The sequence below is a fragment of the Pieris napi genome, chromosome 5 (assembly GCF_905475465.1).
Source record: "Pieris napi chromosome 5, ilPieNapi1.2, whole genome shotgun sequence".
Lineage (NCBI taxonomy): Eukaryota > Metazoa > Arthropoda > Insecta > Lepidoptera > Pieridae > Pieris > Pieris napi.
In genome coordinates this window covers 10,039,223-10,056,653 of record NC_062238.1, presented here as the reverse complement: position 1 = coordinate 10,056,653, position 17,431 = coordinate 10,039,223, and the positions used below count along the sequence as shown (strand labels likewise).

Genomic DNA, 17,431 nt, shown 5'->3' with positions numbered 1-17,431 from the left:
GCAATCTTTACGAGTGTCTAACGGATATTCCTCCGTGGAAGCTGTCATATTTTGTTTGTTACAGGCGAAATTATATTTTTATAGAAAACCAACTCTTGTATTTCAAGAAATACCTAAATTTAACAAAATTGTAATTTTTCAACTAAAAACAACCTTTATCTACTGTATATCTACCGTATATTTTAAATAAAAATATACCTATTACTTGTAATTTCACCAGATAATATACTTAATAACTTATCTTGTACAGTAATAAGATTTTTTTCTTTTTATTTAATGTCCTATGACTTCTAGATGGGGTAGAGGACATCCGTACTCATATTTCACCTCGCTCCAATTTTTTCCTCTCTTTCCCTCATCTGCAACTGTATCCCGCCTCGCATTCCAGGCTGACCAGCTTGGGTGGCATATCGCGGTGCGTATGATCTAGGAGAAGTTCATCCAAGTATTTTAAGATGTTGATTAATTTGTTCATTAATCGACACCCAATGTGTCTGAGACGAGGCCACCATTAATCACTCTACAATAATGATTCCTGTAGATGGCCTTTACTAGGTTGGTCATCTTCAGCGGGAAACAAAATATGTAACAGAGTTGCGACCATGCTGCTTCATGTCAGCAGCCATCTCAGTACCAATCTAGTGGATATTATGAAAAAGATACAGAATGAATACATTTTCGAATTTTAATAAGAATTAGTAAAAAAAGTCAATTTTCTTATAAAAACGCAAAATAAATTATAACTCTGCAACTCTGGGGTTAAGCTTAGAGACCTCCGGTAGAACAATTTTTTGCAGCTGATGACCTCATCTATATTTGCGACTTTTTGGCCACTATATATAATAGAAAGTCAAAAAACGTAACATAAATTTTCCTTAGCCATTCTGATACATGTTCGAGAATTATACGAAGAGTGTTAATTTGTGCAAAAGACAGGTTGTTCTATGCAAAGGATAGGTTCGACGGTGCCAGATAGGTTTTCCAGGTAATTTAATTTAAAAAGGATTGTGCTAGTCCGGTAGTGGAGCTGAGACCTTAGAGTTTCCAGACAAGCTTGGTTTATGCGAGTGTCCTCCCTAGGTAGTGGATTCTGTTTTAAGGCGCAGAATATTCGCCTTTTGCCTTGCATCCTTAGATCAGCTGTAGCTATGGGTAGTGGGTATCCGAGAGCGTAGCTGCAGCAGGTCCCAGGGTGGACGTCTAGGATATGGGCGACTTGGACTGGCCGGGGTTCTGCTTACATTAGTGTTCCGCTATTTCTTGGCATACTTGACCTCACTTCTACAGCGATTCCCACCAAAACCATGCACCGATTTCCCATCTCACAGCAATAAGTAATGTTACTGTAAAATATGCGAATGTCTTATTGTAGCAATACTGTACGTTAAACACAGACTAAAAATCGGTGAATAGGTTATAACTATCTATGTGAACAGCTGATAGTATCTTAAAATTTTGACAAATTACTGAGACATCAACTTCTAAAAATGAAAACGTGATGCCATAGTCATCAGACAACTTCAACTGTCAATATAAATTCCACAGCCTAAGATGGATTTTATAATCTGTAGACTGTAACGTAACATAGATAATGGCTAGGATTAAGTCAGACGTCCTAATTTATTATAATATCAATTATCATTTTAAAATGGGTCATCTTAAATATAAGGAGAACATTATGTATATCTTGCTATATATGTATTAAAATTAAGGCTATTTCTTTAAGTAATTCGTCCTTAGAAGGAGAAACGAACGTTTATTGCATTCTAAAGATATTTTTGGCATATGTGGCAAACTAAAAGTATATTTAGTATTAAGGAAATATTTAGTTATATTTTATTTCTACGCGACTCAAATTAACAACTGTTTATACTTATATTTTAACAGAATATTTTATTTGAACTTCCTATTAATTTTAATTATAAAACTACGGTACTAGGAACTTGAGAAATCAGGAATTTTTCAAGTTCCTAGTAACGGTCAGAAATTCTCGAATCTGTCTTAGAACTATCTTTATTTATATAATTAGCAATGTGGATAAATTGTTATTCATAATAATACTGATGTTACTTGGTAGCTATATAAACATTAAGACATTTCCTTTCTGATATGAACTTAGCTGCAATTCAAAGACGCATCTCTGCGATAGATAAGTTTGGACTTTCACAAATCGAAAATTTAGATCTCGAAATACCGGCCGTGTTCAATAAAAAAGAAAATAGTATATAATATACGATATAAATGATTATCGTGCATTAAATCACACACAACTGCTCATGCATTACCTAAAATTTGTTATATACCTAAGCTTCCATTACCCAACTCATTACTCACTCACCAAGCCATGTTCATACATTTATATACATTTTTCTCTGTTACATTAATTGATATTCTGTTGGTGTCTTGATGTAAGATTATGTATGATATATGTACCTAATTCTTATATCCAGTTCTCTGATATGTCTTTGTATCAGCTGCAATATAATACATTTTAAATAAAATAACGCGACAAATGTTAGGTAGGTACTTACCTAATAACTTGAGCCTTACTTTTTAATTACATAATAACGAAACTAATTATAAATTAGCATAATTGTTAAATGCAAAGACAATATGTGCTTGAAATACTATAAAGATTTGAGTCCTTTGATGTGTTATAATACTTTTTTAGTTACGCAACAACAAAATTAATTATTAATTAGGCTAATTGTTAATTGCAATGATAACATGTTCCAGTTATGTTAAAAGGTGATAAGTGATACTAATTAAACTGAATGATTACTTAAAGAAAATTTGCTGATAATATCTAATCAGATATCTTATCAGATAACCATATTATTTTAACTAGTAGTTCTTCAAATAATAATTAGTCGTTACGTAGAAAAAAGCCTGTTTAGATTACCAAATAGAAAACAATTAACGAGACGTGGTCTGGACGCAGATCGTCATGTAAAGTGAGCGCAGTGTAACGTAAAGATGTTCAAATGTATTTATACATATTACATGAAATATCGTAAACTAATTGCTTGTTAAGTATTAACGAAATTTTTTTAAGCTTTTCGAATTGATTAATAAGAATATAAATATCAAAATCGTCAATATAAGTTGTGGAGTGCCATATAAATTAAAACAATGTTTTACAATGATCCATTATGTATTTAAATGTGATAACTATCAGTTTAGTGTAGTCATTACCGGTAAAACCTGAGTTATTTAAATAAAATGTTATTTAAATTAAGGAAAAAGAGTGTACTGTGTAACATATTAATTGTAACATTATTTAGTATAATCATAGTAGGAGTGTACTTAGGCAAGGTTTATAATATAGACACAAAATATTATAAGGAATTTAACACACACGATGTGATAGTTCGACGATTTTTTGAACAGAGAGAGGTAAATTGTTTTTTAAATATAATATAATAATCTTAAATAGCTGGATTTTGATGATTTTTTTGTGTGTTTTTAATGCGGATTTGAGAATGGTTTAGATTTATAATTAGATGATTTTTTTGTTCCTCGGTATCGTATATTTATTTATAATATAACTCAGGTTTAATAAAGCCGTTTTCACTGTTTTAATGTGTATACTTTTTTCTTTCTGACTGGCTTTATAGAGTTGGAGGACGTCTAATGTGGGCTCTTTGTTATTTAAATTTCAATTTGCAAATGACATAATGCAAAACAACACACGTGGAAGCGAGAACAAAAGGTTTATTGTTTTAATATGGAAACACTGGGACTGGCTGAAGAATCGTCACATTTATAGTTTTGATAACGAACGGTTAGTAGACGACATTTATAGGCAATTATTTGTTGTAATAACAGGTGTTTTTTAAAGGAAACATCTGCCCTGCGATTCTGTAACTCACTTTTCGAACTCACACAGCGGTTTTCGCATCGGCGGTCGCTCTCAAATCAGTCGCGAAGCAGTCATTTTATGATTTGGCATTCTGAAAAGGTGGGAGCTTGTAGTTTATTGTTTATCAGTAAAAAAAAGTGAGTTACAGAATCGAAAGGCTGTTGCGCTGGTACATTATGACTCCCAACAGGAATAACGATTACGGTACCTACTCAATTTTGAGTTTATTCCAAGGACATTAGCGATAAAGAACTATATTGAAATTTCATACTAAATCGATACCGCTATTCAAAGTTACTGGGTACCGGCGAAGTTGAGGCGCGTTTGAGTGAAAAAGGCTTCGGCTTTTTGTAGTTGGTTAAATAATTAAACTTAACCGAGGTACTGACGATATAAACTTAGCACGGACAGATATATACACTAGTAGACTCGGCCAAGCGTTGATGTGGCTAAGATTTTTGTTATATTACATAGTTGTAAACTATTCAAGAGAAACGGCAGGAGAACACCAATCCACCATACTTTTTTGGTGGTTATGCCATTAAATTGTAGCTGATGTGAAACGTTGGTATTTATTTTGATAAGGATCAATACCTAGGTACGAATAAAGAGCCTTTTCTCGCGGTGGTATTTTTATAAAAAAAAATTAATAAAAAGACGCTTATTGTGACGTAACTATAAAAGATAGTGACATGCTGCGACATTTTTATAGATAGTGATGTGTCCTGAAAAATTGTAATACATAATTTTGTTCTATCATTAATAGTTTTCGCAGCGCACGCGATTGGAGTAAGATTATTCAAGTAAGCATGCCTATTTTTTTTGAAAATGAAACATAGCCTATGTCACTCGGGAATAGTGTAGCTTGGCAACGGTGAAAGAATTTTTGAAATCGATCCAGTAGTTCCGGAGCCTATTCATTTCAAACAAACAAACAAAAAATCAAATTCTTTCCTCTTTATAATATTAGTATAGATATAAGATAATTGCAAAGTAGAAAATTATTTGTAAACTGCACGTTTGTATTTTTTAATCTAGTTTGTTTTTTACTTTTAATGTTTAAGTTATTTTCTCTTCATCATTGTAATGTTTCCCTCTAAATGTTGTGCACACTTGTTTTTGATTTTTTTGATATTTTTTTTCATGTGTTCTCTATAAGTGTTTGTTTCGTTAGTGTGCCTTTTAAAATAAAATAAAAATAAGATTTAGTCATCCGCTCGTTGTCATCTCCAAATTATACTTAGAGTCATTTAGTATTTCTAGCTTCAGATAATACGGTGAAAATATTTTAATTATTCCTTTTAATAAATCTCGACGAATATATGTTAAAGTCACTTTGTGATAAACGTGTTATTTTTAACTATCTCAAAGCATAGGCATCACCGATAAAATTACGTGATAGTTGTGTCCTTCAGGCTTCAACCTTTACGGTAATAAATATAAAATGCGCACATCCTCTATAGTAATTTCCACAAAGAGAATTACTTATAAATTTTCAAGGTCACGTTTTATTATTTAAGTCTGAAAGAACTGTAATGTTTAGTCCGGTCAATTTAGACATCCAAGGTTACAAAAATTCCCACTTGGCTGAATATTGGTAGGATTGTTCAATACACTATTATAAAGGAAATGTGAAAAGTCCTCATCGATCCGGCACGTGCAAAAAAATTTACTCGGGGTTAAAGATCACAAAAACGGGTTATTCGCGATTTTCAGCAAAATGGTAAGTTTTATCATAAAGTTAGTTTAGACAAAAATTGTAGATCAGATAAAACAACACTAAAAAAACGCGCTAAGTACACTACCTCAAAGGTGGCTTGGAAACGTGTGCATATTATGACGATTACAACTCTTTCAACTTTTTGAATCGTTATATCTCAAAAACGGTGGCTCTTAGGAAAAAAAGTATATAGACATTTTTTATAGATAATTATCTGATCTACAATTTTTGTCTAAACTAATTTTACGATAAATCTTACCATTTTGCTGAAAATCGCGAAATACCCGTTTTTGTGATCTTTAACCCCGAGTAAATTTTTTTGCACGTGCCGGATCGATGAGGACTTTTCACATATCCTTTATAATAGTGTATTGAACAATCCTACCAATATTCAGCCAAGTGGGAATTTTTGTAACCTTACCGATATTTTTTAGTCTAATTTGACCGGATTATGTTATAGAGTCACATTTGAATCTTTAGACCAATATGTGTAGATATTTTTTTTGTTTCTAGGTACTGATATATTCATTTTAATATGAGTCAGGTTAAATAAATTTACACTGTTTTAATTTGTATACTTTTTTCTTTCTGACTGCCTTTATAGAGTTGGAGGACGTCTAATGTGGGCTCTTAGTTATTTAAATTTCAATTTGCAAATGACATAATGCAAAACAATACACGTGGAAGAGAGAACAAACAATGTTGATAAATCAATATTAAAAAAAAAATACGGTCTAAATTTCCCACCAAATCAAAGGTAGAGCGTGCGAGACGACATGGCAACACCCACCGCCACTGTTTTTAACCGCCAAGCTTTCAAGAAAATTGACTATTGACACCATGCTTTGACGTATTAAAACAATCTGAATATAATATTTATGTAATAAATAGAGGCACGTAAGATCTATGTCTTATGTTCTATATAATTCAGTTTAAGCGAGCCCGATCCACTAGAGCAGTGCAGCGTGAGAAACTGCTTATTGACAGGAGATGACAAATACCTGGAATCTGCTGACGCTGTCGTAGTACACATCCAATACGGCGTGTTTCCTAACACATCAAGAAGAAATAACAGACAAAGATGGATATTTCTCAACGACGAATCTCCAATCAATGCGTTTTCGATGGCGAAAGTTAAACCAAAGTTAGAAGACTTGAAAAATATTTTTAATTGGTCCATGACGTACAGGTATGTGTTATGTTAATTAAACTGTCCATGCCCAATTAGTTACTTGGAACTATCTTGATTGGTATAGGCCCGAATTCCAGAAATATTTCAGTGAAAATGTTATTTTATTAATCTAGAGTTACAACTGATATATTAAGTGTGTTAGTGTTGTGTATTTGTCACCGTAAAATTGTAAACACCGTTAGATTGTAAACTATCTCGTGAGATTATAAACTGTCGAAAGATTGTGAACCTCAACGAACTGCTTACAATTTAACGTATTATTATTCGGTAGTTATATGAAATTGTTGGGAAGTAAAATTAATCTGTAATTGACCAAAGAAGTTTGAATTATAACTAAGTTAGTGTAGTACAATCTACCGAATAATAATACGTTAAATTGTAAGCAGTAAGCTGAGGTTCACAATCTTTCGACAGTTTATAATCTCGCGAGATAGATTACAATCTAACGGTATTTACAATTTTACGTTAACATATTGACTAAATAAAGTGTTGCTTGGTTGTTTCATGCGCCTACGTCACTTGTCACTTGTCAGACTGTCAGTCGTAAACCGACACCCGAACGGAGCGGTTGTGTGTAGGACGTCTGTACAGGTGTTGCGGTGTTGGTGAGCCGTAAAACACTCCAAGAAGCTGGACATTACATTAAGTAAAGTAGTAAATAAATTTGTTCGAATAATAAGAAAGATAAATAAATAAAATATTAATGTTCAGATACAGAAATGTGTCTAAGCCACAGCTTAGAGAAATGTGTCAGACACATCTGACAGTCACAAGATTCCCCCTTATAGCTTGGTAGTGCTATAACAAAAGCGGATAATTAATCGTTTCGCAAAATTCTGCCGAAAATAATGTTCACGTTTCAGCTTTACTTTTTAGGTTATAATGAAAGTTAGGTGTAAATTTGGCACATCCATTCAATCTGATATCGTTTGAAAATTGAGTTGGCAAGTGAACTAGGAGCTGATGCTTTAAGCTTGGATCGACATCTCGGGTCCAACAGGCCATTAATGGATTTTGTAATAGCGATGCAGTCAGAGCTCATTTTTGTTATTAACACTGCCGTTTTCGTACGAGAAATTTAACTAGGAAATATTTTTATTTTCATCGAAGTGTAATTCACATCAATTATATTGAAACCATTTTTAATTCAGTATAGGCCCCAGAGGTCTCAGATTTGTGTATATGTTTCGTGATCATTTGTCTAAGGGTGCGTACAGACTATGTAACATATTATATAACTTGTGTTTTATAACACGTCCACATTATGTAACCTTGTTATTCAACATTATAACATAAAACCATACTGTACACATTAGAATAACAATGCAATATAACAATGTTATACATAACTATGTATAACCATTTTAAATCACAAAAGAAAAACAAAAAAACGTAGATGCTGGGTTTGTCCTTGCATACATATCAATAACATGTTATTATAACATGTTTTATAACATTCAGTGTCCACATTATCTGAAACATGTGGTATAACATGTTATGTTATATAGTCTGTACGCACCTTAAGACGCAACTGACCAGCCTTTTGTGCCTGACACACGCCGTTGACATTTTGGGTCTAATCTTTACGATGTTTCTTTCACCGAACAAATGACGCATTCACATAGAAAGTTCGCTGGTGCACAGCCGGAGTTTGAACCTATCTCCTCAGGGATGGGAAACTCATGCTGAAGCTAGTGGTCTAATACACTAAGCTAAGCCTATACCTGCCTGCTATGGCTCAGTCAGAAAGTTACATAATAGTTATATATAAAATTCTCGTGTCGCGGTGTTTGTGGTTAAACTCCTCCGAAACGGCTCGACCGATTCTCGTGAAATTTTGTGTGCATATTGGGTATGTCTGAGAATCGGACAACATCTATTTTTTCTTCCCCCTAAATGTTAAGGGCAGTCCACCCCTAAATATATATTTTTTTTATTTTTATTTTTTATGATACAACATTAAAAAATACATACAACCCCTAACTTACACCCCTCTACGACCAACCCATATTTTTTTATTATAAATTATATACATGGCAAAACGACGTTTGCCCGGTCAGCTAGTAATAGTTATAATAACGTGTAAAGATTTGTATGGGACTTTTTTAAATCAGCTTTTTCGGATTTTCGGTACTTCACGTACTCGTAATAGTCTAGTCGACAAGTTGAAAATGGAACAAAATAGAGATACTACTCTTAAAATTATGTGCGATAGCTCATTGGAACCGGAATGACGCCTAGAAAAATGTGCTAAAAGCGTGTATTAGCACATAAAAAATTGCAAAAGTTATAGACAATTAAAGATGAAAAAAAAAATGGCATTTAGTTTTTTGCCAATATTTAACAAACTATTAATATTTAAGAAATTTCAAATAAAGATTCTGAAAGAAGAGGAAATTTCCAATAAAAAACTCCTAGCTCCCGGAACTCTATCTCCATTATTTATAATTTTAATTTAACGCTGAAAATAGGTCTGCGGGTGACATTTTTAGGATTCGCGCGTGGCGTCAAAAGCGACTACGGCACATTAATTAATTTATTTAAGGTATTGAATATTTTTTTTTAAATTTGAAAAAATTATGGTGTGTTCTGAACACTATAATTAATTTATTCCCGTTGAAAATTTTACTTAAAGTTAATTTTTCAACAAGTTAAATAATTGTTAACAAACGAAATTTTCTCGAACGACCGTCTTAATTGTAAGTGAAAAAAAATGTTTAAATAATGGTCGTAAAAATATTTCGCTTCGTAGAGCCTTTATTACATACATACTTAACAAGATCGTGCCATAAAAGTTAAAAAAATATTTATACTTTGTTTATAACATTTTTTTTACTTAAACAAAAACTTAAAAATCCATGTAATGTTGTTAAAAAAAATTGTTTTTTTCTAAATCATCATATAATCGTTTTTTTATTAATACAAGATATTTATTGATTTGCAAAAAAAAAAATTCCCGCCATTTGTTGATAATTTTTTTTTTAACAAATTGAATAAATCAATATTTTAGGAAAAAGTTTTAACACAACTTTATTACATTAAAAATTTTATGATTTTTAAAAAAAAAATTTTTCCTTAATAACAATTTGTAATTGTTTATAATCGTTTTTTTTAATTTTCTATTGTTTAAATAATTAGTTAAAAAATTTTTTTTTCTAAAAGTCATAATTGACAGTCCTCTATAAAGTAACAGAAAAAAATTTTTTTTTATTAATTATCCTATTGTTTATTAACTTACCAAGTTGTTATAAACAAATATTCAACTTTTTTTTATTTTTTTTTCTAAAACTTCTAAAATTAACAAAAACAACCATATATAACAAAGTATAGAAAAAATTTTTTTTTTAAATTTTTTGATTATCATGAATATTACTTTTATTTAAAATTAAATTTTTTTTTTTCTATACTTTGTTATATATGGTTGTTTTTGTTAATTTTAGAAGTTTTAGAAAAAAAATAAAAAAAAGTTGAATATTTGTTTATAAAAACTTGGTAAGTTAATAAACAATAGAATTGTTAATAAAAAAAAAAAAAATTCTGTTACTTTATAGAAGACTGTCAATTATGACTTTTAGAAAAAAAATTTTTTTTAACTAATTATTTAAACAATAGAAAATTAAAAAAAACGATTATAAACAATTAAAAATTGTTATTAAGGAAAAAATTTTTTTTTTAAAATCATAAAATTTTTAATGTAATAAAGTTGTGTTAAAACTTTTAAAAAAAATATTGATTTATTCAATTTGTAAAAAAAAAAATTATCAACAAATGGCGGGAATTTTTTTTTTTGCAAATCAATAAATATCTTGTATAAATAAAAAAACGATTATATGATGATTTAGAAAAAAAAAATTTTTTTTAACAACATTACATGGATTTTTAAGTTTTTGTTTAAGTAAAAAAAATGTTATAAACAAAGTATAAATATTTTTTTAACTTTTATGGCACGATCTTGTTAAGTATGTATGTAAGAAAGGCTCTACGAAGCGAAATATTTTTACGACCATTATTTAAACATTTTTTTAATACAGTTGCTCAAAAAGTGGCGTATTGCAGGGACGTATAGCGTTCGGGATGTGGGCTATTACACACTCGTGCTTTTTCTTTACCTTTTCCGAACTAGTGCGTTTTCTTTCCCAACTGTCAAGATAATGTCTATTAAAAAGAAAAAAACAACCACGAAGTTTTTACTAAAAAAAATCATAGAAGTTTTTATATTTCATGCAAATATTTCAAAAAAGAAGCTACTCATTTGTTTTAATATCAGATTTAATGATTTGATTCAATGAGTTTTAGGTTAGGTTTCATTTCATTTCATCTCATTAAATTTCATATCAATAAAAAAATTCTACTGAAGATTTGGCTGTATGGGCATAGTTCCCTTTGCCTACCCAGAATGGGTGAAGAAAAAAAAAATCTCTGCTCATATTCTTTTACAGTTGGCGCCATTTTCCAAAAATGTTCTTTGCTAGTTTAGTTGTTTGTTATATTATATATTAAATATACAATCATACGAAATTAATAATAGTTTGTCTCAAACAGTAAATATGCAACCTAAAACTTCCCCAGTTAGTAAAAAAACTGTAATTTCGATGAATATGTGAATTATACCTTTTATAAGAAATAACTGATTAGTTAGTTGAGGTTATTGTGTTTTAATATTTTATTAAATTGCTTAATTTTTTCGCAACTGTATTAAAAATAGTCGTTCAGTACACGTGCGGAACCATCATTGCAACTTGTTCCGACTGTCAACCCTCACCTTCGGCTGCGCCTCGGCTCGGGTAGACATATGTCGGAACTCTTTGCAATGACAAGCTTTCCGCACTCGTAATGAAATATACTATTTTTCACTTACAATTAAGACGGTCGTTCGAGAAAATTTCGTTTGTTAACAATTATTTAACTTGTTGAAAAATTAACTTTAAGTAAAATTTTCAACGGGAATAAATTAATTATAGTGTTCAGAACACACCATAATTTTTTCAAATTTAAAAAAAAATATTCAATACCTTAAATAAATTAATTAATGTGCCGTAGTCGCTTTTGACGCCACGCGCGAATCCTAAAAATGTCACCCGCAGACCTATTTTCAGCGTTAAATTAAAATTATAAATAATGGAGATAGAGTTCCGGGAGCTAGTAGTTTTTTATTGGAAATTTCCTCTTCTTTCAGAATCTTTATTTGAAATTTCTTAAATATTAATAGTTTGTTAAATATTGGCAAAAAACTAAATGCCATTTTTTTTTCATCTTTAATTGTCTATAACTTTTGCAATTTTTTATGTGCTAATACACGCTTTTAGCACATTTTTCTAGGCGTCATTCCGGTTCCAATGAGCTATCGCACATAATTTTAAGAGCAGTATCTCTATTTTGTTCCATTTTCAACTTGTCGACTAGACTATAAATGAAATAAACCAATCCAATAAGGATTGCCCGTGCGTATTGCGTATCACGTCACATTGATTTACATCTTAAGCGAAGCCTATATTGGCGTATATTGGCTTGCTAGCTAACTATAGTACAATTGTCTGTTGCGATTATTATCGCGTTTGTAGACAGTAAGAGAAGAATTTATACCTATATTTTGTCGCATAAACGATTCATTTATCGCTATTACGACAAAGGCAGGATAAAACACAGTAGACAATCTTAATATTCACGCGGATAAACATTTAAAATTTCTTAAGTATATTCATATAAATCTAAAGAAAAAGAATTAAACCCGGTAGGTAGGAGACCTGTTCGCAGACAGGTAGTCTTTGAGGTTTAGGCACCAAATTAATTTCATCGTTCATCGATCAAAGTAGGCATAAAAATGTTGAGGTTCTAAAAACTATCACAGACACAGCGCACGATCATAACTCTCAGCCACACGCCCAAATACATGTGCAACATCCATTCACACACTCACACATTCACTCATACTTAATGCCTTATAAGCCAGTTGTAATACTAAAATTACTTTTTTTTTAAACTGTTTTAAAAATGTACCATGTACAACGGAATAATTGTCATCTATTTACACAACACAGGGACTCTAAGGTGGGGACTAGCAATATATGAATTTTTCACAACCCTCATGTCTAAAAATAAAGTTTTCATTATTATTTATTATTAAATCGCCAACCTTCGAAAGAAGACGTTAACGTAAAATTGTAAACACCGTTAGATTGTAATCTATCTCGCGAGATTATAAACTGTCGAAAGATTGTGAACCTCAGCTTACTGCTTACAATTTAACGCATTATTATTCGGTAGATTGTACTACACTAACTTAGTTATCATTCAAACTTCTTTGGTCAATTACAGATTAATTTTACTTTCCAAAAATTTCATATAACTACCGAATAATTAAACGTTAAATTGTAAGCAGTTCGTTGAGGTTCACAATCTTTCGACAGTTTATAATCTCGCGAGATAGATTACAATCTAACGGTGTTTACAATTTTACGGTGACAAAGACATCGTAAACAGTGGCGTAACAATAGGGTAGCAGGGCTGGCAAAATGCCACGGGCCCCCGACCCAAGAGATATTATATTCTATGGATGAATGTGAAGTCTCCAATACGCATTGGGCTAGCGTGGGGACTACAGAGTACAGACCATTCCCTCTCGCCTAACAGAGGAGGTCTATGGCCAGTAGTGGGACATATACAATGTGTAATTAAAGTGCTCTGAAAATTTCAAAGTTTATTAAAATGAAACTGATTAGAACGTGACTATTTTTACTGATAGGGCCCCATCAAAAGAATTTGCCACGGGTATAGTTACGCCTCTGATCATTAACCTAATATTTCTTAGGATAGGCCATGGGGTCGCAGTGGTTTGATACAGCAACTAACACTTCGTAGCAGAAGAAAATATTCTATATTTATTTGTAAACGGCGGACTCTAGGACTACTAAATTCATAAGCATAAGACAATGTCATTAATTTAATTATGACGAAAAATTTGCCTACAAAGGTATTCTTAATTAATTCAATCTGCTTATGAAAAGCCAGGTTATACCTTACAAAATTTGTATATACAGTTCTCGCCACGGATCTCTTCATGGTACGGTACTATCATACCTCTCTCTCTACATCCACTTTCATAACATTCATCAAGCATGCTCGTGGGTACTTTTAACTTCGTCCCTTATCTAGTAGGTACTTCCTAGATTTGGTCCAGGTATGTACGAAAAGGCCTACCCAAACCGATTTCATTATAGAAATTTTTCGTATTTATGGTAATTCTTTAAAATATTTATTTTATTTTATTATAGTATGTAAGATACAGGTATCACTTATTCCACGTTATTAAGTTTGAATTGGTAGACATCCCTACTCATCGGCAAAGAAGACAGAGGGTGTAGGCCGAGAAAAAAAGCCGCCGTAAAAAACTCTCGGTACTACGGTAATGACTATGGCAAACAACACAAATTATTTAGAAGTACTAGTCCCAGTCTAGTACTGGTCCCAGGTAAATTATATAGCTTTAACTTTCAAAGGATATCATAGCAATATTTTTTAGGATCGATGCGGATATACCAGTCCCCTACGGTCGCACAGTGCCCCTTCAGCAACCAATACTTGATGACATCACAATGAAGGCTTTATCTGAGTTGGTCCCAAATTGGCATATCAAACGACGTGATAAGCTGGCGTCAATCCTGATGTCTCATTGTGGACCACCGAAAAGACTCGAATACTTGCACGAGTTAGAAAAATACCTACCATTGGATGTCCATGGAAAATGCTCTAAGGATCATAAAAATAGGTAATGAATTCAATGATTATCGAAAGCGTGATTAATAGTTATTTTAATTACATTTCTCAGTGTTAACAGTACTTTAATTACTTTGCGGGGATATCGTAATTGCATTTAGTATTTATTCCTTTTCAGCTTCAAAGTATGTTTTTATTTTAAGCTTATTTTCGACTATTACAGCAACTTAACACTAATTCGATAGAAAAAAAATAACCTAAACGTCATCGTAGTATACTGAAGTACAGTAGTGGGGGGCAGTCGACTGTCTGCGGCCTTAGCGCGCGGACGTAATTTAAGTACTGTACCGATTATCTGTGAATTTTACACTCATTATAATAAATGGACAATGCGACTCTTTTAAATTTGGTCTGTGTTAAATATATATCGGTCTTCAACATTAATAAGTGTGCAACTCAATCGTTGGTGATCTCTGAGCAAATTAGTGCGCGCTCGCGGCCCATCTACAAATAGTTGCCGTTAATCGGTTCTCGCAGCTCCAATTTAAAAAAAAAAATACTTAGACGCGTTTCCGCAGCAAAAATCACTTGTAGGTGTTCCAATGAAGGTCCCCCGAGACTCCTGCATAATTAGTATCATCAAATAAGTGCGACGACATATAAAACGCAAACCCCTATTTTGGTTATAATGTCTTTCACATAAGGTATATATATATACTGTGGCGAGATTTTTTGTAGGACTATTTAAGATAGACATTTCCATCATACATTACATATGTGTAATTCAAGCGGTTTTGGCAGCGCACCCCAGAATAGCTCGCAGATGGTAGATCTATTATAGATTTCCTATTTACTTACTTGGTATTTTGGACAATTCACACAATATCCTTATAAATTGTAGCCTATTTGTTATTCTGATGTATTAGCTATATTATTGTAAAGTCCATTCAGTAGTTTTACTATCCGTTTATAATTTTAGTAGGATATAGCAGACTTTAAATATCTAACAATAATGAATAATGTACTTATAATATAATTAAATTTCAGCTGTCCCGGCCATTTCAAAGCCGACTGCAAGGTGACGGGCCAATATTTATTTTACCTCGTGTTTGAGAACTCTCAATGCCGCGAGTACATTACGGAGAAGGTATTCAACAACGCTTATGAAAAGGGCGCTATCCCAGTCATAATGGGACCGAAAAACGATGACTGCGCAAAAATTCTGCCACCCAACTCATTTTTACACGTGGATAACTTCAATGGACCGAACAATTTAGCGGAATATATAAAATTTTTAAGTGAAAACGAACACATTCTACTCGAATACCACCGATGGAGGAATGATTTCAAAGTTTTAAGTGAGCACGGCTATTTCGGAACGAAGTCATTTCATTACTGTCGAGTCTGTGAAGCGTTAAATTATAATGACCGGAAAGATAGGGTCTACGGTGAAAATGAATTGCGGTCGTTTTTAGATCCCGCACTTCTGTGTTCCTAAGGGCATGTGAAACTAAGTTTTAAGTACTTACTCTGCTAGTACAGCAAGACTTGGCCACTGAAACAAGAGAACGCTTTTGCCGGCCATGCGCTACCGCTTCTTAGGGGGTCGTTCAAATTACGTAAGCGTATGTAATTTTTACACGCTTTATATTAGCTTCACCTGTATGTATGTATGTAACCGACTCCTTCGGACTCGATTTGGACCCACATTAAACGAAAAGATTTAATTCAAACTTTGTACACTTATAAAGAATCAGCGACAATATAATAATTTCATAGGTTTATCTCGAAAAAACAATGAAATTTTTTTGAAGTCCACAAAGCGATTAAATTGAGACAACACGTATTGCTGCTAGGACTAAAAAGTGGAAAATAAATATAGTTAAAAAAAACTAAAAAACACGCTTTTAAAGCACATCAAACTAAAAAGTGAAAAATAATTCCTAATTTGGCTGAAAATGGTAATGAACAAAAAATACTGGTATTATTGTGAAAAAGCGTGGCGCGCTCTGTGCCATATTTTTCGTCTATCGAGCAACCCTTTAGCTTTAAAAGCGTGTTTTTTAGTTTTTTTAAACTATATTTATTTGTAGGAATCTTCGAAAATGCAATTCGTTTTCAAGCATAGACAATGTGTGGGTAATATGTGTAAAAAAGTAAATAATTACTGTTGACGTAATCACCAAATAAGAAAATCAAACAAACCCGTATAGTGCTTACGTAATACTTGTACGCCCCTTGGCGTAATAAGTGAAGCCAAAGCCCAAAGACTCCGTTCGACTGGTTCTCTAGAAGGATCAGAGTGTCACAAAATCGTATCATGGAATATCGAGCCATCGGTCGATATCGCTTGAAAAGACGCCGCCTCCCCGCATCTTTTATTATATCAGAAAATTAGTATTAATAAAGATTTGATTCAAGCTAGTTTACTAATTTAAAGTATACGCGTGAAATTTTACTATAATTTATTGATAAACCAAAATTTTGCCTTCATATATAATTTTGTCAATCTGTGTAAAGCCAAATTAATTGCCCAAATTGCAATAAAAGTTTCATACTTTGTAACATACAGTTGTCTATATTTATTGTAATTTAAATGTAAATGGTAATACAGTGAAAGTTAACCATGGTAATGTAAATAAAAGAGATTGCCATGCATCGTTATTATGTAAATAAACATTTTATTAACTGTTGACTTTGTTTTCTGGAAATTTTAAGTATTTTCAGTTGTTGTGTTAAGGTTTTAATAAACGATTCAGTACTAATATTTGTAATGAATAATCAATAACATTAATATTTGTAATGAATAATAATACTTTCAAATTCCGTAGCGCCGATATCGCAAACAATAGAAATGTTTGAAAAATTATCTACTAAAAGTTCAGTGTACTGTTTTGTTGGCGTCTTGTGGGCATCAACTACATACATAGGGATTCTATTCAAC

At 32.1% G+C, this 17,431-nt stretch overlaps 1 protein-coding gene across 1 annotated transcript; it reads left to right on the top strand.

The window, feature by feature from the left end:
- Positions 1–2,944: 2,944 nt before the first annotated feature.
- LOC125049802 (4-galactosyl-N-acetylglucosaminide 3-alpha-L-fucosyltransferase FUT6-like) lies at positions 2,945–16,170 on the top strand. Its single transcript, XM_047649260.1, has 5 exons — positions 2,945–3,396; positions 3,618–3,784; positions 6,514–6,771; positions 14,294–14,539; positions 15,535–16,170. Exons 1-5 carry the CDS (start codon positions 3,223–3,225, stop codon positions 15,983–15,985), a joined length of 1,296 nt encoding a protein of 431 aa, XP_047505216.1. The 5' UTR covers positions 2,945–3,222; the 3' UTR covers positions 15,986–16,170.
- Positions 16,171–17,431: the final 1,261 nt, after the last annotated feature.